Here is a 24,750-nt window from a genome sequence, read left to right on the forward strand (position 1 = left end):
AGCCCTGATGAAGCCCTACAAAGTGGGGCGAAACATTGGAAAATAAAATAGTTGTAAACTATTTTCGTTTCACTTGTGACCGCAACCCTGACCATCTTCCTATATATCAGATTACTTATAGTTCCCTAACCAGACCCTTTGGGTTTGATTTAGCAGTGTCTTTCCCATCAACTTCAATTTGAGTTACGAATAGTGACCACTCATTTTAGATCCTTTGGGGATGACTAGAGTCAGTAGACACAAGTAGGTAGCAGACCTTCCTTGGATCAACCGTCCGGATGACAATTGGACGACCTGGAAGTAGTAAATTCTGAAAGTACTCAGGATAGGGTCATCATCATTCCTAAACCTTGTCTGAGTGTCTTCTCTAGGCTGACAGACCTCATAAACCAGGAGGAAGGGGCTTTCCATCATGAGTGGTCACCCATCCAAGTGCTTATCCCATGCTCTATGTTGTTTAACTTAGGCTACCTTTTGCAAGCGCCTTAACCTACTCAGCTACTTTGGTCCCCTTGTATATTATTTAATATTTAATTGCACAAACCCAAAAGGGGAAGGGTTTAATGGAATGTAGCTAACCACTCAGAAAATATTATTAATTGATTGAGAAATAAGAATACACATAAAAAATAGCTGAGTTGTTTAAGCCCCTTCTCTCCATTGATGTAAACTATTTGATTGCTAAGCATGGTACTAGGCCTATAAGCAAGTTAAGAACTGAAAATAGATTAATCAGTATATACAATTTTATAAACTATGATTAATTTACATAATCATTAGCAAATGTTACTTTTAAAGCTGTTTTTATTCCTAGAGGGGTGAGTTGAGAATTGGACCAAAAAGTACAGCTACTATTACACACCCTCAGTACAAATGCGGACAAGCTGTTACTAGCGCTTCCGTCTCTTTACTGTCTCATGTACAACGGCTAGGAGGAGAAGTTGCAGAAGTTCAATCACTTCTAGATCAGGTATTTTGTCCTTGTCCTTTCAAGTTCTGTATTTGTACAATTAATGGAAAATTCATTTTTTAAAACCATTATTCTGACCTTGGAGTAGCCAGAAAATTCATTCTTTAGAACCATTATTCATATGAATAGTTGTTATATGAACACCTTGGAATGGCCAAGTTTGTTATAGTTAATACGTTATCTTCTTTAGCACACTCTCTTAGTACCTTCTAGTGTGGGTTTAAGATGTTGATATGGTGATATTTTTTATTACGTTATATGTACTTATGTGTAGCCCTATGATTCAAGTAAATGTTTTGTAATTTATAATTTAGTTATAAAATTATTTTTTAACTAAATTATAAATTAACTTAAACAAATTAATGACTATTTGATAATGTACTATATACCCTCTTATATAACTGTATAATACACTGTATACCCTCTTATATAACTGCCTCTTTTTTCAAATCCTTCACCAGTCTTTTTCCTTTAAAACCTATTCATTAACCCATGTATCAAAGCAAATAATATGTATAACTATAACATCAATTACTCCAATAAAATTATAATTATAATTGTAATTTAAATACTTAGATTTTGTAAATAATTTGCGAGAGAAATGATTACAAAGTCTATGTAGTCATTCTTAGAGGACTTATATTCCAGAATAAAATCATATTTTCATTTCATATTTTTCTTACACTATTATAATTTTTGTTTTGTCATTAAATTTAGTATTTATTTGTTTCTATTTACTTATTTTTTTTTAAGAATAATATATATTTTTCAGGGGGGCAGGGAGGCTGGAACTCAAATTATTTATTAAAAGCCAGTATTTTGACCAGCATTGCTGATCTTCATGAGGGCTAAAGAATCAAAATATAAAACAATGTAAAACTATCATAGAAACATTGGAAGATCGTTGTTTGTCTGTGTGTAATATGTAAAAGAAAAATGGTCAAGGTGCGGTAAAAAAACAAAACTCAGATTGTAATATAAACTATTTAATGTGAGCCAATGGTTTTCCTCATGTTGCAGGGCTTCATCAGGGCTAAAAAAAGATACAAAAACTAAAAAAAAAAAAAGGCAACAAAGTAAGAAAATAGATAACAGGAAATAAAATTAAACTAAGAAGTGGTTAATTATGATTTGAAACATGTAAAAATTTATAAAAAAAAATGAACAAAGTATATTTAAGAAAATGATAGTAAGATTTACGGTGTAAAGTATAAATAAACAAGAATTGCAAAAAGGTATTAGACAATTGATGAAAACAAAACTACAAAAACAAATAAACTAGAAATATAAAAATATAGTACACATTTTTATTCTTATTCCTTAAAATAAAAATAAACCTAAAATATGCTTCTCCTTTTTCCATCTTTTAATGTTTACTGTAGTTTTATATTTCTTTTTCTACTTGTTATTTTTTCCGTTTTATTAATTGTCTAATACTTTTTCTTTAATTCTTTTTTATTTATGCTTTTCACGGTACATCTTATTTGTATTTTCTTCAATTTAATTTGTTCATTTTTATATAACTTTCATATATTTTAAATCATTTATTACCATATCTTTTTTATAGTTTTATTTTAGTGTTTGTACCTTTTTTACCGCTGATGAAGCCCTGCAACGTTGAGTGAAACAGTAGCTCACATTTAATAGTTTAATTACTATTTGAGTTTTTTCTTTGACTGCACCCAGACCATCTTCCTTTTATTTATTTAGAAGAAATATTTTTACATTGATTTATATCTTGTTTATTTAGCACTGATGAAGTGCTGTGCTGGTTGATGAAATTTTAATTTGTCAATAAATAGTTTTTAGTGTCCTAACTGTCACTCACCATATTTTCACTTGATTCTATATGGTTAACTAATTAATTTCCAATAATTTTTTAATCTTTTATTAAAGCTGCATGCTGGTAAAACCAAAGGAACAATTAGGAAAGAAAAAGAAGGAGCCGTTGCAATTGAAGATGTTGCTAACACTGAATTCATGGACCCACTGATCTCATTCTCCTCGATTAATCTGTCCTCTGTTGAGCAGCCTCAAACAGCTGGTAAAATCTTCTTAAAATGTTTAAAAAAAATTTCTAAATTATACTTTAATTTAATTTATAATTTATTATTTACTTAGCTTTATAAAAAATCCACCTTCCTTTTACATCAGGTTTAATGTAGATTGTGAATTTATTTTAATCTTTTGAATAAGCATGCTGACATGAAACATTCTAGTCCACATTTTTTGAAATTTTTTTTTTTTTATTTCTGCTTTAATTTCTAAGTGTGTTAACCCTTATTACTAAAACCATACCATCGGTGGAGATATATTTTTTTTATCTGAAGAAATATTGTTATCTCTCTTTAACCATATCATTATTTAATCTCTTCTACATGGCCATAGACCAACTTTGTGGAGTGGGGCAGCTTATTGGATAATTCAATATACTCTTAGCCCCAGGCCAGATATCCAATCAAATCTTGATAAGTTTAATTTATGTTCTATGATGATCGCATAAACTCTGAGTTCGATAGGACTCCTGGAAGACAACCACACTCTTTGAAATGAATCTACATGATAAAGAAACAAAAAAATTTTTAAATGCCAAGTTTTTGGCATTTTTCTCTGAAAACTACCTTTGAACTATTTAAATTCTATAATAATAAACAGTTCCCTTTTAATTATGTAAGCTTCCCTCAAATTCTGTTCCCTGAGACATATATATCCTTTTCAAACAATTAATTATTTTTCAAGAAATTTTTTGAGGTCACAAACTTTCAAAAATTGAATATATTTTATTCTATATTTTAAAATGTTTCGGGACTATTGTCCCATATTCATGTTCCTTAATAAACCTCATTTTTGTCAAACTTGTAATTTCACTAAGGAAATCATGTCATCTACTAAAAAAAAAAGGCTTTTTCAATTCAATTTTTGGAAATTTGTAAACCTCAAAAAATTAATTGAAATTGACTCACCAGACTTACTAAAAAGAAAATCCAGAAATTAATTATTTTTTGTGACACATTTTTTATTTCATGGTGTGATATGAAACGTGATTGTGTGTTTATATATAAGGAACATGGTCTGGGGAGGTTAAATAGTTAAAAACTCTTTACTGAGTGTCAAGTTGACGTTTATAGTAAATATGTTTTTACTATTTGACCGCACCCAGATCATCTTCCTTAGATTAATTACTCACTGTCAGCCAATGATCTTCTGAAATATTATGTATCTTTGAGTAACATTGTAATTTTCAATTATTTTATTTGGTTGTTTTAATATCGTCATTTTTACAATCTCTTGCATAAATAATTTATATAAATTTTATTCCAAACCCTTTCAAGGCATGACAGAATTCCTTTCTTACACATTAAGTGGTGGTGTTGGTTTATTACTCAACAGCTTACAGTTGCGAAATTGCTGCTGAAAGCATTGGTTGTGTTGAGCAGCTTGTTCCTCATTGAAAGTTTTGTATCAGTGCATTATTCTGTGTTTGTTATTGTTCTCCTCTCCTAGCGGTTTTCAGTTCTTTTCTGGAATTATCTCGTCCTTAATGATATCCTTCTTCTTCTTCTTTTGTGAAACTACAGCTGATGTTGAGCCAGGGTCTTCTGTAACTTCAACAGCCTGTCATGGTATGTAATAGTTTCCTCAATATATCCTCTCTAGGTGTCCACTATGAATGTGTCTAGCAGATCTCTTCTGCCAATACTGATTAACCTTAAACCAACCTCTTGATTGTCCATGCTGCTCATTGGTTCTTCTCTTTTGCCATTTGTGGTTATTATCAGGTATTAGGCCAAATATTATTCTTAAAACAAGATGTTCAAAACGGAGGACTGCTTCTTGGGTTCTTGATATCGTCCAGAACTCCAGTCCCTATTTTTTAGCACTGGTTTGATTAGGGCTTAGTGAGGTTATTATTTGATCCTCATTATTCTTCTCACCAACTGATTTTTAGTTCTTTTCAGACAGTTTTTCATGCTTAATAATATCTTCCTTCTTCTCTTATGGTCAGAGTCAGTCTCCCTTAATTAAATTCCTGAAACTAACTCTTCGTGCGCTTAGTTGGGCATGAGATCACTCGGCTTTTTAGGTTTCTATGAACACTAACTCTAAAATAGACTCTGTTTGTGGTCATGATATGTTTCTTGATTTCTACATTCATGTCACTGTTGATATTCTTCTGGGAGTGAAGGTATATGAACTCCAAGACTCATGGTATTCAAAGGTAAAACCACTCCTTTTATTTACCTATAAGTCAGCAATATTTTTCTTCTCTACTTGAAGGGGTTAAAGGGATTTTTGTACTGTAAAAATAGCATTAGCTATGGATTAGGATTGAAAAATTGATTGTTGAATAGAAATATTGTAATACAATTTCAATATTTTTATTAAATATTATTGTATTAATAAGATAATGTATTACTATTTAGCAGAAGATAAAGAGGTTGATAAGGAAGAATTTTCTGCTCTTATTAAAGACGGCTGGAATGAAGAAACTAGTGTGAAGACAAGAATAGGCCAGTTGTATTTGATGGTATGTATGTTCAAATGTGGTTTTTATGTTTTGATGGTACGTTTGCTCAAATGCCCGCATTAAACCTTCTGTATACAACTTAAAAAAATACATATATGAAGTCTATGGAATATTATTTTTGTTAAAAAATAAATAAATAACAGATTTCTCATCTTAACAACTCCATTAACTAAGAAGGCCTCTTGCGTGGTGCTATCTGATAATCTGTTAGGTTAGGCCAATTATGGTTGAATTTCACTTTGTCAATGAATTTGTTCACAGATTTATATTCTTTTTAATCAGAAATTTATAAGTGAAATTCAAATAAGTACAAAAATTATATATGAGTAATCTTTGAAAGATTTCAAGAGTTTTTTTTTTCTTATCATTCATTCAAGAATTCTCTCTTATCTTTTGATTCATTTTATAATAGTTCATATCTATTATAAATATGGGCATCCACAAAGGTAATTAGCATTTTGTTTGTAGTAATTTCATTTTTTTTTCTTGTCCAAACCTATAATAGAGTGTAATTAATTTATTAGATTGGCAGTAAAGGAGTCATTGAAATGGAGTATTGGTGGAATGAAGATGAGAGCACCAACAATGAAGTAACAAAGGCTCTTCAGCGCCTAGTTTCTCTTGCTAGGATTTATCACTTCAAGCTTAAGGTATTTTCTTTCAACATCTGTATAACAATAATTAATAGTTATATTATTTTATGGGAATTAAAGTCAATCGGCCTCAATATACAGTGTCAATATCACCAATAACCATGGCCTAATACCTCTTCTATCTGAATACTGTCCAAAACCAACTCGATCCTATTTATTTATTCAAAAACCTAGCCTTTTTGATAACATAGGTTTTTACAGCAATAAGTAGCTGTACGCATGCGTTATAACCAACTGCTAAAAAAAAAAGTTAACATTTCTTTTTTGAGCTCATTCTTTCTTTTTATCTATGGTACACACAAAATCCATTCACCTGTACTCAAAAGTGTTGTAGTTTTTGTTCTCTTTGGTCATTAGCTGAAAGAGATTGCTCCCCCTGAGGATATAGAGATTTCTCTTTAATCAACATCTGCCTCCCTTGCCAGTTTGGCCCTCAGTGACTCATAGAAGGTACAGGCAATTATGATATGCTTTTCAGCCTCCAATATCCCAACTAAGACAAGGGGTCAATGTTCTTATCATGTTCAATAAGTTTGGTTCGGTAACAACCATGCCCTGATGCAAGCGACTGTGAAAGCTAGTTGCCAGGGAGACCGCCCCATATGGTTTCCAGTCGGGAACAAATGGTTAGAAAGTACTTCCTTAGAGTAACCTCACTTGAGGTTGTCATCCACTTCCATTCCACTCTTATGTGTCCTCCAAGATCCCCCACTCTCTGCTTGGAAATAGATCAATCCTCATTGAGAGGTTGTTCACTTTCCCTCTTCATCTTGTCCCTGAAGTAGTTGTGATGTCCATTTCAGTAGAACACTCTTTAGTGAACATTTATTTGAACAATTCTTCAATTGACTTAATGCAACAACAAGCTTTGATATTATAACTGTTAAAAGTTATTAGTTTTAAAAAAATAATTGTTTTTTATTTATTAATTCATTTTTAGGTTGAATGCCCTTGTGGCCATAAATGTAAAAATGTATGCAAACCTGGTAGTACTGATTCTGGGAAAGCAGTAAAACGACCGTTGACTTCAACAGCCAAAAAGCAGCTGCTGGTGCCTGACATTAAAGTTTCGAATATGAGCAATGTAACTGTAAGTCCAAGTCTTTTTTTCTTTTATATAACTCATTATGACTGACTGGGGACAGTTCTGACTTTAAATTACAGAAATGTTAATGTACTCCAATCGAGCTGAAAAATATTGGGGATCTCTCTTAAACACTTTGGTTGAAGTCTCCAATGACCTTATAAACAATAACTAAGACAAATAAAAATTAATAAATAGGACAAATAGTAGGTTTGGAAAGAAAAGGAAAGCCAGTTTTCACAAAACGGTCTAATGTATCATACTTTACTTAACTACTGAACAAAAATATCATTTAATAAACATTTATTTTTGGAGATAAAAATTGTATTTTTATTAAAGATGTGCTCTATATTGCAGCCAAAAGTTGAAATAACACGTGCTACAGAGGATATTGGTGTGACGATTACTGCTGAGCAGCCGAGCACTTTGGTCCCTGGAACCTTCAAGCATCCTCTCCTTCCAGCTCCTATAAAACAACACAATTCTACGCTAAACACTTTGAAGCAATTGCAGGTCATTATGTTGTTTTAATGATATCATGTTTATTTTTTTTTTTTTTAGATAAATACCTAATTTTCGAGTATGCAAGTACTTCTGATTTATTAACATTTTCTTCTCTTGCAATTAGACTTTTAGACCAAAATTCTGTAATCGGCGTGGACGATCAAGATCTCGAGGTGTATTTGTACAGCGCTTGCTGCCTCTGCTCCCTAAGTCAACACCGAAGCCAGTCATGGTTGCTTTGAAAGTCATTGCACCAAGCTCTTCTCAACAAATACCAGTCCAAGTTAGTGGTGAGTATTAATTATATATTTGTTTTATTTGATTACATCTATTACCATTTTTACTCTTAAATTGTATATATTCAAAATCTTAAAAATAAATCTCATTACTAGTAATAAATATTCAAGGAATTATGGTAAATGGAATCATGATTTGGCAAATTAACTATTTTGTGAAAGATTATTTGTGTAGAGTGGACTATTGGTTTAGCAGAAGCTTCTTGGGTCCACTTGACAACAATCTAATCCATTCACTATTACTTCCTAATGTAATATGTGGGGAAGTATTGCAATCAATAGTCCTATTTAAGTAGAAATTAATTTCTACTCAAAGTAAGGTGCTAAGTTTAAAGTTGTTTGATCCGGATACTGCATGCACCAGATTATAATTTTCAGATAAGTTCATTGCATCATTGTTTTATGAGTCTGTTATGGGATTTGAATTAGGTTGTTATATAATAACTGCTAAAGGTGGCACGGAGTTAGTGGGCCATTAGGGGTGACAGGAGGAGACAGAGCTGGCATTGTAAGTGCGAGGTGATTTTGTGGCCACTTTTCATCAAATATTATCTCCTTACAGTATTGCTTCTTATTTTTTTTTTCGTAATAGTTTACTATCTTCCTTTTTGATGCACAACTGGTGCAGTTAAAATCCTTCTTTTTTTTATTAAGAAAAAAAAATTTAAAACTACTGTAATGTAACTAAGTAATATTTTTTTCATAAAAAAAATTTTAATAGTTGGTTTTTGTGTGATAAATTTCAAAGTAAATAGCCCCATCCGGATTAAGGTAGAACTCTGCCTGAAGGAATATCAGAATAAATACAAAAAGTTGAATGATATGCTACCTGGTGAGAGGTTTCAGATGTAAGAGGTTATAGGGAAAAACATAGTGGGTAATAGGCTTTTTATTTCAGGGTATCAGTTTTAGTAGGTTACCGAGTTAGTTCGGCTTGAGGCATTAACACTAAAATATTTCAAAAAAATAAGTGTTGCGTAAAACTGTGAAGGTTTAGAAATTTTATAATTATGATTTATAAAACCATATTTTTATTAGTCAAGAAAAATATAAAATAAAACCATAAAATATTAATAAAACAGTTCAAATAATGAGTTAACAAAAAATCAGATAAAAAATAAATTGGTGATTTAAACAAAAGAATATAATTAATTTAGTAAAATATTGAGATCATCGATATATTGCTTAAAAAATATTGTTCTATTAATATATTGTTTTGAATTCCCAATTCTAAACACATCCCACATATTTGCGCATTTAAGACTGGAGCAGTTAAAGGGTTATGATGTAACATTGTGTCAGTATTGCACCATAGTCAGTATTTGGATTATTGTTTTAACCTTTCAGACAAAGATATAGAAAATAGATAAGGAATTATTTTATTTTGACTTGTTCATTTTTATGTGCCATTTTATTCTAATTATCTATCATAACCTTTTTTTTTAAAGGGGAAGTAAAGGATTCCAAAGTGGATAAAAGCATTGTAGGAACTAGTATTGTCTCTCCTAAAGAAGGCCCTCCTCTCATAGAGGGCAGTAGCGGTGTTTTACCTAAAAAAAATGGTACTTCAACAAGTATCACCAACTTTGTAGCAACAAGTACTGAAGACGCTATGTCATCTAATACTTTCAGGGGTATGTATATTACTATCTTTGTTAAATATTTCATTTATTATCTATATATAATTGTTGTTTATATATTGTGAAAATTAATTTACTTATGCACATTTATGAAATTAAAAAAAAAAATTTTATTATCATTTAACCTAGTAAGATGTTCTTGTTTTCCTTGATGATTCCATTTCCAGCTTTTCAAGAACATCTTAAATAAATTGTTTTAAATTTGTCTTATTAAGTTAAATTAATTTGGTTCTATCACACTGAACTAAAGATATTGTTAAGCGTTTGTTAATTTATGGCATGATAAAATGGGTTTCTGAAAGTATTACTTTATTGAAAGTCAAATCATTTGTGCTTTCAAAGCCTTGAAGGTCAAGAATCAGTTAAAAATTTCTCAAAATTTGAAGCCTATTCCGTTTTAGGACTGTGGAGATCTGGATGCCTCTTCACAGTCATTGGGTTATTCATTTTTTTGGTTTTAAATATTATAGAAGGTGTCCTACTAGAAACATGATATTTACCCTCATCTGACAATTTTTGAAATTTTGATTTGATTTCCTTTGTAACAGTGGATAGTGGTCATTCTTTTGAGAATATTCTTAATTTATTATCTTCTCCAATGGGCCTGACTCTGGGATTTAAAATGAATTTTGCATTCTGATAGGAAATGAAATTTCAAAAACAAATTTAAATTGGGTTCTTTTTTTATTTAACGCGTCCTTGAAGGCTTGAATTTTAAAAAATCAGAGACTCTTTATCTAAATTTTTAATTATTTATATGCAAACAATGAGGTAAATTGTACAAAATCTCAGATTCATCATAATTTGAGTTTCCTTGACTGGTCGTGGAGACTCAAATCTTAGTCATGATGATGACAACTAATATATAAATTCCTCATTTAAGATGAAGGATTCTAGGCAGGAAATTGAATTCTGAAATAATTTTTGTCTTTGGGTTTTTTTATTTTCCTTTACACGCAAATTGTCAAATATAGCAAAAAAAAAATTATTTTAGGTGTATTTGGCAATTTTTCAGGAAATCTTTAAACAAAAAGTAAACCATCTCATTGGAAATTGCAGAGCTAGATGCACTGGCTAAGGTTAGAAAATTAACAATACCCTCAAAAGTTAAATTATACTAGTTCACCTTTATGAATGAAATACTTATTTCTCATATTTCAATATGTAACCTTTTTTCTGTTTATATACGTCACTCATTTTTTCTTTCCTTTTATTAGTACTCTAAAGTACACAAACCCTTCCCTACCTCGACCCATTTGGATATTTTATATCACCTATACTTGTCTAGAGACCCCATAGAAATTTGATACTTCTAACATAGTTCAGATCGTTTCATCCTGGGTTTAGTAGCCCAATATGTTTTCTTTTTCTCTATTTCCCAGGACCCAGTCTTCCTTATTACACTTATAGAAATACTACTGTAAGTTTCAGTGCTGACTAATGCTGTTTCTGAGTCCTTTCTTGCAAATTCACCGGCTATCTCTCATTTTCCTATCCTGGTGTCCACATTAAAATAAGATTGTTGCCTTTAGCAACCTTTTTTAGGATATCGTAGTAATTCCTTACCATTGATGATCTTATTTTGTAGGACTATGAAGTCTTCTTTAGTGCTGCTTGACTATCTGATATAGTATAGATAGTTTTACCTTTAGGGCTCTTAAGGTTTTCGCAAGCTGCTATTTCTATCGAATGTACCTCAGTTTAGAAGGCCATTGGGAAAGATCCCATAAGCAGGATCCTCTTGTATTTTGGTCTATATGCACCCGCCTCTGCCTTCCCTTCCTTAACTGAGCCTGAGCCATCTGTGTACCAGACTTCTTATCCATACATCCTTGTTTGGTATATTTACTTTGAAATTCTTTTCAAAATCTACTTTTTTGGGTAAGTAATAGCTTAAATGAGCTGATCCATTCTTTGCTGTCAAGCTCGTTGAGGATTTTTAAGTGCCCCTTATAGGCTCCTGGTTTGTACTTTCAGGTACGCTGTATTCTGAGTGTGGTTGCTAGTGCCTTGTTTTGAATTGAAATATGTAGTGGAGTTATGTCCAGCATTATCTCTATGGCTTCTGTGGAGCATCTTCTAATTGCACTTATAATATCTAAGCATGTCATCCTCTGAACTTTCTCTAACTTTTTCTGTATGGATTTTTACATTGTTTTAGACTACCAAGTGACAATATGTATAATCTTATTAGGGTTAGAAATATAGTTATTTTTGTTTTTTTACTATGGAGTGGACAATTTTTTAATGACTTATTGTTACTTCTATGTGATCAAGGAATACTGGGGAGCGGAAGTGAAGGTGACCTTGGTGATGTCACACCCCCAACCAGCCCGAGTAGAATTTTGAAGGAAGGGGAAAGCCAATGGCTCAATTCCGAAGTGAGTAGTTTTGATCTCATCAAAAGTTTAAATTTATCAAAAACTTTTCGTCTTTATTGATTATAATTATTTTTTAAATTCATCTTTTGATCCCTTGATTGGAAAGAAGTTTAATCTTTTAATTTATTTTGCCTTTAGGTCACAGATTTCTCACTGAGCAGTTTTCTTGGTCACCTCGAATCACCTTTGAAATCAAATGGAGCTACTTCAAGTGATGACATACAGATATCTACTGATGTAAGGTTTTATTTTTTTTGTATATAGTTCTTTTCATATTTTATCTATTTCACTTTAAACTATTTGTTACACATAGTAAACTTACTTAACCTCCTGTCCTTATTTCTTTCTTTTTTTATAGATTCTATAGTATATAAATATGAGATGTAAATCAGAAATCAGATCAATGAGTCAATTCGCTGAAAGAACCTACCTGGCCATTATCAAAGATAATCTCAATTTTCAATTTCAACCTCGTAATACTTTCTTAAATAGTTGCAGGCTATTCTGTTCAATTTTAATATAATATAGTTTATTAACCATTATTTGTCAGTGGTTCCCAATGTGGGGTGCCTAAACCGAATGCCACTTTCTGGAAATAGAGTAAAAAAAAAAATAAATAAAATTAATTTAGCCAATAAACTGTGGTTTCCAGGAATTAAAATCGCATTAAAGAGAATCATGCCACAAAATTTTTCAGCCTAAGAAAGGTGTGTGGCAGCAAAAAAAGTTCAGGAACTGATTATCATATATCACTGAATTGGAAATTTGATTTATCACTTTCAGGCTATCTTATCAACTATTTAACCTGTTTTTAAAAATTAAAATCAGAAATAAGGTAAAAAGAATCTTTCATAAGAAGAATAGATTCACAACAAGTAGGGATTCGTTACAGTTTCACCTTCCACCTCTAATAGTACTGTTAGAGTTAGCATTCTCTTGGTTGAAATCGTTTACTAACATGATATTTTATTCAGGTGGAATCACACTTTCAAAGCTTGATGACAGAAAGTAGCCTTGATTACACTGCAAAGTTTGCTGATCTTGCTGAGAAGATTGCTGGAGGTGCTGGGCCACATGCCTGTTAAAAGGTAATTATAATATAAATCAATTATTACTTTTATTATGTTTTGATTTGTTGTATTCTAATCCATTTTCATTAATCCTTCACAATACTTTATCATATTATCTATACAGAAGCAATAGTGATATTCAGCTGAACCAATTGTTAAAGTTTTCAATTCTTTCTGAATCTTGTTAAACACATTAACATTTCGTAATGGTTTTGTTTCTTTTAAAAAATATATTAAGATATATGTATTGTAAATTATAACACTACTTAACTCTATAATGTTTGTTTTGGCATCAATAATAATTATGGTTGTGTCTTATTATTATAATAATGCCTAACAATAAAAAAACAAAAAAAGACAATGAAATAAATAATTGAAAGAAGTTTTTTCTTGTTTAACTGCTTTCCCTATGACTTTTTCTGAAAAAAAGCTAATTTCGTTAAGTTTATAAAATATTTTAAATGAAAAATATTAAATTATACTTATAAATGCTTGACTTTTTTTTTTTTTTTTTTTTAAATATGAAGATGATGGTGCGGTAAAAGAGAACAAAAAGTAGTTAACTATTTATTTTCCGACATTTCGCCGCACTTTGTAGGGCTTCATCAAAACAGTCAACTGTTAGTTGATATTTTCTATGAATATCAGTAGACTGTTTAGATATCTTTCAACTTGAACAGGCCTAATGAAGTTCTACAAAGTTGGGCAAATAAATAGATGTTAATGATTTTTGTTCTCTTTGACCACACCGCAGACCATCTCCTTCATATTTCGAAAATATTAAAATATGTAAAAAATAAACCATTTTGAATATTATATTTTATTATTATTATTGAAAAAGTCTCTGAAGCTATCAACTTGAACAATACTGATGAAGCTCTACAAAGTGGTGCGAAACATTGGAAAATAATATAGTTTTAAACTATTTATTTTTCTCTATTGACCACAACCCTAACCATCTTCTTCATGATTCGAAATTATATGGTTAATTATTTATGTATGTAATTTTTTTTTATTATTATTTATAAAATTCCTTTCTGCCATAAACAGTATTAAATTTTAAATGACTTAATTTTGAGTACAGATCTCTGTTTTTATGGGTATCTTAAAGTCAGTTTTTGAGCTAATGTTATGCACCATTTGAGTGAAAAAAAAATTGGTGAGGAAGTATTTTCTGTTAGCGAACCTTTTGTTAAATATTTTGAATAACACCACTGTATAGAAGTATATAGGAAATGCAGCCAGTGCTACCATAAGCGATTTTCACTGTATTTACTTGTCAAGTTTAATAAGAAGAAATAGTATATTTAATGTTAGAGATGAATTTATTTGCATAAATACTTTTCTAATGTTACCTTCATATTCATAATAAAATTTTATGAACTAATATTAATAGTTATTAATATTATGAATTTATTATTATTATCTGATTAGAAAGAAGAAACTACTGGCCTACTAGGATGAGTATAACTGATTTTTTTTATTGTATTTTTTCCCCCAGGGTGTACTTACTCTTGTCAAAATGGCAAGGTTCTCAAAGTTCTGTTCGGGAGAAAAGTGAAAGAAGCTTAATTTATTTATTAGCTATGTATGTATACCTGTATAGATTCTGACTCAATATGTGATAAGCTCCAAATGAACAATTGAATATTTATTTATTTTTATTACTAATGAACCACCAAACCAAAATATATTGTTAATACTTTTGTGATCATTTTAGATTTGGTGTATAGTGTATGTTTTTTATATTTCAGAATTTTAAGTATGACATAAAATTGTAATAATAGTGTGTAAGACATAAATTTTATTTAAATAAACTGTTGATAATAGTGCATTATTATTAATTAATGACAAAAAGTTTGTTTTCACTTTGCATTTTTTTAATATTTACCTAATTTATTCAATGTATTGATTTGATCGCTTGATTCTGTTATCAATTACTAATATTTCATCAATTACAGCTGTTGTATACTTTTCAAAAAATTACTGTATTCACATTAGAATATTACTCAAAAATATTTGTTTTGATCATTAATTCCTATTTAAACAAAAGATTAATAATAATTGCAGATATAGAAATTTATTGTTGAATATTATTGTAGTTCTCTGAAATAGATAGCAATGTTAAAATAATAATTAAGAATAATGCATGGTGATGCCATTTTCTTTCTTCTCGTTTTACATTTTTGCTTTGTTTCAGTAGATGCCTGATTTTGGTTTTTTAGACTAAAGGTAAATAGAAATGATGTTGACCTTGTAGAAGTTTAAACTAAATTTTTTAAAGAAAATATTTGTTTTTAAGATTTTGTTTAGCAGTTCATTAAATTTTGCTTCCTATTTATTTTCTTTAATTTTTAAGATTTCTATCCAACTACAGTTTTGTTTGTAAGATAATCATTCTATTAATTTATTTTCTAAACTAACATTTTTCTTTAATTAAAAAAACTTTTTATCCATTTATAATTAAACCACTCGGTCATAAACATGGAAATATTTTCATTGTTGTAATGTTTGTTTATTACAATGCCTTACCTTTCAACCTCCAAACATTTACTATAACTTAATACCAACATTATTCTTTTTATAAACACAAATTTCTTAAAATTCCTTTAAAAAATCTGTGAAATCAAACCCAAAAGAATTCAGTGATGTGAACATCAATTCACAGTTAATTTTAGATGATGCCATGTTTTACGGCCAAGTGCCTTAATTATCTAAGTAAATGTTTATTCAATAATAATAAAAAAAAGAAGGAAATAGCCTGTGGATGTAAAATTCTCCAGCCTTTGAATTTGTTTTGCTTTTAATGTGTAAATTAATTCTTATTTTCTGCTATTATCAGATGTAAATAAAATTCTATATTTCACTAACACTTGTATTATATAAAATATTTTAACAATGTAACTCTGAAACCTTGGTTATTAAATTTCTCTAAGTTACATTATATTTTGTTTTCCACATATATATTATTTTTACTTAATTTTTAAATTATAAATATATACACACATGCTTGTGTATTTTAAGTTAAACATAATGTTTGCTGGCCTTATATTACTTACAAGTTTAAACCTTATTATGTTAATTTATGGGAGAAGATGGTCGGAGGGTGCGGTCAGCAAAGAAAACAAATAAAAAAGTATTTATTTATGCGAACTTTTCGATCTGAGTTTCAGGTCTTCATCAGGGCTATAGAACAAAAGAGATAACAACCATCATTTAGAAAAACATAAAATTAAAAAGAAATAGTACACAAACAAATTTGGAATTACACAAAATGTTGAAGTGAATAATACAAAATAATTAATATCAGTTTTAGCGAACATTTCCTGCTTGTCTGTAAGTTTCTTTTCTCATTCTCATATTTCTTACATTAATCATTTCCCATTCTCTGTATTTATTTTTCTACCTTTTTCCTATTTATTTATATATATAAATAGGTGTATAAGTTAATACTCACACTGTAATTCATATGTAAGTCACTCACTCACTATATTTCATTTTCTGTCATATTGTTCAAATTTGTTTTTCAGTTTTTTAGACACTACTTACATATCTTCTTACCTATATAATATTATATTTCATCTTTCACTGTTATCAATCTGCTACTGTCTAATTCCATGATTATTAATCAATTATTTTGTATTATTCAATTCAATATTTTGTATAATTCCAAATTTGTTTGTGTACTATTTCTTTTCAATTTTATGTTCCTCTAAATGATGGTTGTTATATCTTTTGTTCTTATAGCCCTGATGAAGACCTGGAACTCTGGTCGAAATTTTGGCATAAATAAATATTTATTTATGTTTGTTTTTCTTTGCTGACCGCATCTCCCGACCATCTTCTCAGATTAACTATCTACACCTCCTTATTATGTTAATGTGTTTCAAGAATACCATACCATGGTTTCGGTGACCTGATCTATAAGTTGCCATGTACTTTTTTGTGTTCTCAATGATTTTATTTCTTGTTTTTAATATTTTTTTATTTTAAATAAGATGTATCATTTATATATTATTGTAATGCAAGTCTAGTTTTGTTTGTCATATGGTAGCTTTGCAGTGAGACTTGTTGATCTCTTAGTTTTGTGTAAGTATTTCTTTCAGTGAATTGGATAAATTTTTAAGAATATATCCATGAAAATGAAATGTTTTTGATGTGGAGATTGTTTTTTTGTCTTTAATTTTATTGATTGTTATAAACCAGTGCTATTCTTCTTATTTATTTTATTTTTTTAAATATTATTGTTTCTGGAATGAAAAAAATAGATTAATTTAAATTGTGTATAGCTAAGTAGAACTTGCAGTTGATTGTTTTATAAAAATCTAATAATACTGAATTGTAAATAATAGAAACACATTTGTACATGGTTTATTTTATTTTATTTATTAATAAAAAAAAATGTAGAAATAACTTCACTTTTATTTCCTTCACCTTAACCTTTGCCAATGACTGGTTAGTTGAGGCCTCATATCACCTAATCTTTTGGAGGTAGGACAAATGTTTGTCATCTAAAAACTGCTGCTGCTTTTAAACTGAGCCTAATGTCAAGATCCACTTTATTTCTTGTCCTTCCTGCAAGAATGATAATGCCGAGTAGTATGATAGGTTTATATATAACATTAACTGAGAAACACCGACTATTCTTAACTTCTTAATATTTATTTTTTGGTTTATGTACTTATAAATAAGAAGTTGGTTTTATAAATAAGTAAAAACTTATTAGTGCCATAGTTTTGGCCAGAAATTCATGCCTTCATCAGGGCCAAGAACAAAAAAACAAGATAACCAGAATGATTAGAAAATTCTAGTGACATGTCAACACTATTTATGTATATATAAAGTTATTTTCTAATCATTCTGTAATTTCTTTTTATTTATTATTTATCAGTGTTCATCTCTGACCTCACATCCCCCAAACATCTCATTTGTATATATGTATGTATCCATGGTCAACTAATTACTCATCATTATAAATAATTGATTTAAAAAGCCATTGATAGAAAGCTGTAAGTAAATTTTGACCAGATAAACTATGTTAGTGGGTTTCTCCAAGGAGCAGAAAGTAAAATTACTTCATTTTAAATTAACTTCTAGAGATCTGTGTGTGGTTTCTAATATGTGATCTAGTATACTAACGTATCTCTGCATCATAAGTATTTGTAAGTTTTCATGATATCTATATATAAATATGGATATTAATTGGTCTTTGTAAGAGGAAGGAGTCTGGAATTTGTTTTTGGTCAAATAGAGAACTGTTTTTTTAGATCCTATAGAGTAAAAGTATCGTTTACTTAAATAGTATTATAATCTACTGTTGACTATTTTATCACAAAATTATTTTCTTTATCATTGCTAACATTAGTTGATAGAAAAAACGCTAACTATTTTTAACAAAAAACTTAATTTTTCAACTGCTGAACTTGTATTTCATCTAAATGAGGCCCTGGCCAGGGCAGGAGTGGATCAAAACTTATTCATAGTGGAGTTACTGTACAGGTAGTATTCTTATTTTGGGAGACTTCTTGATTTCATTTCAATCATATATTTAGTGAAAAAAGGATCCTTGTAATACCAGGGCAACAGGTCCAGGATGTCATGTACTGATGCTCTGGGCAATCTGCAATCCTGCAATAGATCTATCAACAGGCAAAGTAACTTATGCTCTCAATGGATTTTGGTGTTGGAACCAAGCAGGGAGTCCTCTATGGTTGCTACTCAGGGAAAGAGTAAAAAGTGCCACTTACAATGGACAATGATATCATTATTAATTGATCAAAACCCTCGTAGAGTAGATAGTTCTGTAACTACTTACGCCAATCAAACTTTTTACCACTCACCATCAATGCTTGGCTCAAGTACCAAGCATATTTCTGAATGGTAAATTTCTTGACCTACTTAAAAGATTGAAGACAATTAATCGCTCATTGGAAATCATGTGAAAACATTACCTTATAATAAATTAATTAATCTCAAAATTATATTATTCTAAATCAGCAACCTTATTCCAAAACCAAGGATCTTATAACAAAGAAGAATCAGGATTAAAATAATAAATAACAATCAATAGCCCAATTTAAATTAAATCATTTCATTTAAAATGTATATTAAAAATTAAATTACAAGCTCGGAAGAGCTGATAAACACATTTTATTCACATTTCCTTTAAAAAAAGTAAAGGATAACACAATTACAATCTGTTTTTATATTGCAATAAACAGACGCAGCTGACTGAAAAAAACAAACATTAAAAAAAAAAACCTACAGATGCAAAGGAAGATATTAAAACCTTTAAAAATTAAACATTCTTAGAATTTACAGAAAAATAGAGAACTATCATACAATGGACAATGATAATGTGAATGACAGCCATAATTTATAAAAAAATTAATTTTAAGCAGTGATTTATAATTAAAACAGTGTATAATCAGATATGTTACGCAACAAGTAAAATAAATACACATTTCTTGAAAAGGTATTCAGTTTTTTATAAATGATTACATGATTGTTATTCCTAATTAGACAGTAAGAATCTAGAACAGTTATATGTAAATTTATAGAGAGAAAAAAAAAATTGGAAAGTATTTTAAAATATCACATATACAAAGAAACTTGATTCTTTGCAGCAATTGTAAATGTTAACTTTCTTTTTTATGTACAATGCAAGATAAAAATGTTCTATTATCTTCAAATCAGGTACCACATTCACAAACGCACAAGCTAGCACTGAAGCAGACTATGTAAAGATAGTAGGTATGTCACGCAGTACGCTCTTCCATCCAAACAAGAAGAGATAGATTTGAATTTCAAAATCTAATATACAGAAATAATATTAACGCTGGCTTCTATAAATAAAAGAAATATTGGTTTTAATAATTAAATAAAACCAAAAGATCTAATAAAAGAAAAATTACAAATGAATCATATTATTAGTTTAAATTAAAATATATATATGTACAGATTGATGACAAAGATTCGAAGAAGGACTAAGTAGTTTCTTCAATATCAATATCGATTTGAGGCTCAGGATTGGGGCTACTTTCAATTTTCTGATCATCATCGATCATTGATTCCTCTTCGACATCATTTTCCTTGTCTGAAACCCCATTTAAATTATCCTTTTCAACAACTTCTTCAATATCCATTCTTTCAACTGGTGCCTTAGAATTCTCATCTCTCACTTCTCCTTCCTCTTCTTCCTCCTCCTCTTCTTCTCTAGGTTCTTCTTCATCATGAATACCTTCTCTGTCATCTTTCTTGGTAGCGGCATGATCTGCAATAGCTTTTTCAACTTCAGCTCGTTTTTCTTCTATCATTCCTAAAACAATTAGTAAACATGTAAAACCATATGTAAGATCATTGTTATAATAAACATGTGAAGGCTAACACTAAGATGAAAAACAGAGACGCCTTAGAGATTTTAAAGAACACAACATAAAAAATATTACAGAAATGGTTTTACTAAATCACTATTATTTATCAATTCTAATATCTAGGCTTCATACAGAAATTATAGAATTCCTGAAAAACAATTTCAAGAAAAATTATTCAATAACTTCTAAGTATATTATAGGAACCAATAATCCATGAGAGAATTGATCTCAATATGATTAAGTTACTTATAATTAATTTCTTAAAATTATTTTATCAATTAATTTCACATTTTGATCTTCTATTAATATTGTTATAATATTGTTACTATTAATATTGTTTATTTCCTTTCCTGCCTAGCATTAAGCAACACAACTTTTTAATAACTAAAATAAAATTAACGATCTTTATATGAGCACAGTTAAACAATTAACTCTCAAAATAGAACTAAAGTATTATTATAACTATCACTATTACTATTAATGTCATTATATAAGAAGTTTCTAAAATTAAAATTTAAGAAGTAGTTATTGTTATTATTTAGAGAACTTACTATGAATACTCGTACTAGCCATCAACTACAAAAGCACTTTTAATTATTATCATTTATTTATTCATTTTATTTCTTGTCTCAACCAGATATATAAATAAGAATGGTAATGGCTATGTTCCTTTGTTGTATAGAGCTTGGCTCTTTAACAAATAAAGTTATTTATCCATTACTTCCCTGCCTCTATGTCACAATGTTATTAAATTTAAATATATACACACATGTTGGGAGTGGGTAGTTCATTAGTTAGGCGATGGACTACTAACTCCAAGAACTCGGGTTCAAATACAGCAGTAACAGATAATTATAATCTGTTACCTGTAGCCGTTGAGTCAGCCTTTTGGGTTCAGAAGCCCTGCAGGGTCCACCCAGCCTCATCAAGTGGATACCCATAATTAGGAAAAAAATCTGGTGGTCGAGCGTGATTCTGACCAAATCACCTACTTGCACAGCCATTGGTCTATTAACAGCACTTCCTTACAAAGTACTGAACCACTGACCCATCATGAGTTTCAGCAGTACAAATTTAATTTTTTTTTTAACACACAGATATAAGGCATAGCACTCCTTCCGGTGAGATAAAACATAATGAACAATATCCCACTTAATCAGGTATCTTAGTATTATGAAAATATATTAGGAGACCACCAAGTAGGGTTCAGGAGAGGAAAAAGCACGCTAGATCAGACCTTCACTCTAAAACAGGTACTCAAAAAATGATGGGAAGTGGATCAGGAATTGCACGCATGTTTTGTCAATTTCAAAGCAACCTATGATTCTGTTGTCTACAGAAACGGTCTTAGGAAGATCATGACTGAGATGGGGATCCCCAAGATGAGACTGACAAAAGCATGTGTGAATGATCCTAAATGCAGAGTCAGAACAGGTGTGAGGCAAGGAGATGGAATCTCGTCAATGCTGTTCAACCTACCCGTAGACAAACTGTTCAGAAGAACATCATGTGAAAATGGTGAGGTGCACATCGGAATGAAACATAAAATCCTTAGAAAGCAAACGAGATGTGAACAGAAAGGCCTCATTACAGTTACAGAAGCAATCTGGGATCAGAACCTTAACACATACAGAAGAACAAACTGTGAACTGCTTGTAGAGACTGGTTAGTAAATATCCCGTGAGATGAAGGCAAGCAGGTTAAGATGGGCGGGACATGTGGCTTGGAAATGTGAAGCAATCCATCAAGACACCTCTACACAACAATGAATGCTAGTAAAATTGGCAAGAGATCATGTGGGAGGCCAAAAACCAGATCCATAGAGACTCAACAAGCGAAAGAGCTGCATGCAGCAAACTAGAAAGCAGTAGCCCAGGATAGGCAAGGGTAGAGATGGCTGGTTCGCGTGGCCAAAGTAAAATTGGCAAGGTGTGTAGAGCCAACCATATTACAATATATATATATCGTAATATCCTCTTTTTTTATGACTAGTTATTTTTTATATATAAATAGTTTTTATTTTAAGTATCAACGTTTCAATATTGTTTATTTGATTTATTAAACCAAAAAGTTAATCATTTTTGATCAGTCAAACATGGAGTAAAAATGCATAATTCAAGATGGCGACACGCGTCCTTCTGGAGTCTGTTTGAATTACTGCAATGTTGAGTACGTAAATTGATATGTTTTCAACTTCTGTTGTTTCTTTAACTCGATTATAGTACAAATTAATCCAAGAAGAAATAGTAGACCATAACAATTATCAATGAAGTATTTACATTGTGAATCATTGTAAGTGAATTAGAGCGGTTGTGCTACAATCGATGTTTGCATCTACTATTGAACAATGAACTAAGGGAACTGGACACTTGTTGTTTAGGCGCAGAAGTGATGAGGTCTGCTGGAAGCTGGTGGTACTGACCACCCTTTGTCTACTGTTAGTGGTAGATATTTAGAAAGAAGAAAGACACTTTTTGTGTGGATCGCCAGTGAATTGGATGTATCCTGGAAGCTAGAATGGGACCAAGCCTTTGTCTACTCCCAGTGGTAGCATCTTTAGAACAAAGACATCAGAATCCAAAGAAGAATATATAATTGGTTAGTTTGCTCTACCGAGGATTTAATTATATTTGTAAAAGTAGCTATTAATTTACTTAAGTGTCATTGTGTTTGATTGCCAGGAAAATCCGCCATGAGATAAGAGTCAATAATGTTATATAATTTATAATAAAATTCTCATATCTATTTAATATTTAATTTATTCATTTAAACCTTGTAATCATTCATCAAAGCTATATTTTAGATATGAGAATAATAAAAACTATTAAATTTCGTTTTATTTATTTTGCTAACCTGGAATATTACAATATATAAATACTAATATACTAATATTGTGATTCAGCCAATAATACTGAGACAAATGAGAACATAGCCAAAACAATTTATATATAAATCAAACACTGTTCTGTTTTTGTTGAAACATGAAGGCAGGAAAGAAAAAAGAACCAAGAAGAAATCATCTAGTGAACTTCATAAAATAAAGCATGAATAGATTTACTAAAATTAAAGGGAAACAAGAAAAAACAGACCACCTATGGAGGGTTGTGGTCTTTAATCTCTATATCCTTTTCTTATAGAAAATATTGAAAATTACTCACTCTCAATGTGCTTGCTGCTTTCTTCAAGAAGCTCCTTGCTCTTATCATTGTGGATTTTGGGGAGATAAAATATTTTTGGAGTCGATTTAGTTTGAATAAAGTTGAGCAGGTGTTTCTTCGTCGATTCCCACTCAGTTAGCTGAAAATAAATCAAGAACGTTAGAAGACAATAGTGCAATAAAAGAATTTGTACCAAATAGATAAAAACATCAACAGTCAGGATAATACTAAAGGAGGGAAGAGAGATTTTGTATGGGTGATAATTTTCATAAAACAATCAGAAACAAATAATAGTAAAAAATATGAACTAAAAAAGCAATTGAAAAGCAAAAATTATTTTTTAAGTATAATGCATTAAAGGCTAAAATTTTGAATAGATAATGTTATACCTGTTTCAGTCTCAAAAGTTTAAACTCAAGTTGTCTGATCTCGATTTGCTGCTGCCTCCTAGAAGAAAATAGTTCTTGCCTTTTTTTCTTCAGCTCTTCTTTTTCCCTAAGAGCAGCTTCTTCTAATTTTTTTTCAACTTGAGCACGCTTATCTTCCTGAGGAGGAAAAAAAATAAAAAATTATACATCATAAAGAGAAACAGTTCCATTAGTGCAATTGTTTAATTATAGTAAATCAATAATATTCATAAATCATTCTTAACTGTTAAGTAATATGCAGCTGTAAACATGGGAAGTCTTGGTTACTTTGTCACTTCTCTAGGAAGCTGCAAGGGAGGTGGGTAATATAATATATAATAATACTTTGGGGCACAGGATGGAACTCAGCTGTGTAAGAAAATATATTTTCTGTTTAATTAACCAAAGACCAACTCATAAGGCCCTGATGACCAAGCATGTGGGTGTGAGGGTCCCAAAGAATTCCCCTGAAATGGAGTGGGTTCGATTCCCATCTGGGATAATTTATGCTTACTTCTAGGTTGTCCCCAGATATGAATCTTGATACATGAACTCTGGTGAGTACAAAATTGCAAGCTTTAGGGCAGTGGTAAGGAGTTGGTAAAAAAAGAGACGACTTAGTGATAAATAACACTATGCAGTCTGCATAAATATTGTTTTAGCTTAACTATGAAACCCTCTTTTAT

The 24,750-nt window shown here is 30.3% G+C and overlaps 2 protein-coding genes across 4 annotated transcripts in view; one reads left to right on the forward strand and one right to left on the reverse strand.

The window, feature by feature from the left end:
- crm (cramped chromatin regulator) overlaps positions 1–17,508 on the forward strand; it is a 30,219-nt gene extending 12,711 nt beyond the window's left edge. Inside the window, exons 6-17 of one of the 3 annotated variants that reach the window (XM_014419071.3) lie at positions 815–970; positions 2,867–3,014; positions 5,395–5,498; positions 6,023–6,148; positions 7,092–7,241; positions 7,593–7,748; positions 7,864–8,029; positions 9,484–9,669; positions 11,953–12,056; positions 12,195–12,293; positions 13,031–13,144; positions 14,628–16,062. In XM_014419071.3, coding sequence (XP_014274557.1) covers positions 815–970; positions 2,867–3,014; positions 5,395–5,498; positions 6,023–6,148; positions 7,092–7,241; positions 7,593–7,748; positions 7,864–8,029; positions 9,484–9,669; positions 11,953–12,056; positions 12,195–12,293; positions 13,031–13,141 — 1,506 coding nt within the window. In that variant the 3' untranslated portion in view covers positions 13,142–13,144; positions 14,628–16,062. Of the gene's footprint in view, positions 1–814; positions 971–2,866; positions 3,015–5,394; positions 5,499–6,022; positions 6,149–7,091; positions 7,242–7,592; positions 7,749–7,863; positions 8,030–9,483; positions 9,670–11,952; positions 12,057–12,194; positions 12,294–13,030; positions 13,145–14,627; positions 16,063–16,873 lie in introns of those variants that run through there. The other 2 variants (XM_067051405.1, XM_014419072.3) reach the window with 2 other exon arrangements.
- A 1,693-nt stretch (positions 17,509–19,201) lies between these two features.
- The window catches only part of Pnn (desmosome associated protein-like protein pinnin), a 19,040-nt gene continuing 13,491 nt past the window's right edge, over positions 19,202–24,750 (reverse strand). Inside the window, exons 7-9 of the mRNA XM_014419088.2 lie at positions 24,047–24,202; positions 23,658–23,796; positions 19,202–20,444 (exon numbers count right to left, since the gene is read on the reverse strand). Of these exons, the coding sequence (XP_014274574.1) occupies positions 20,113–20,444; positions 23,658–23,796; positions 24,047–24,202 (627 nt within the window). The 3' untranslated portion in view covers positions 19,202–20,112. The remainder of the gene's footprint in view (positions 20,445–23,657; positions 23,797–24,046; positions 24,203–24,750) is intronic.

Source organism: Halyomorpha halys, unplaced genomic scaffold (assembly GCF_000696795.3).
Source record: "Halyomorpha halys isolate HHAL.00 unplaced genomic scaffold, Hhal_1.1 Scaffold217.1, whole genome shotgun sequence".
NCBI lineage: Eukaryota > Metazoa > Arthropoda > Insecta > Hemiptera > Pentatomidae > Halyomorpha > Halyomorpha halys.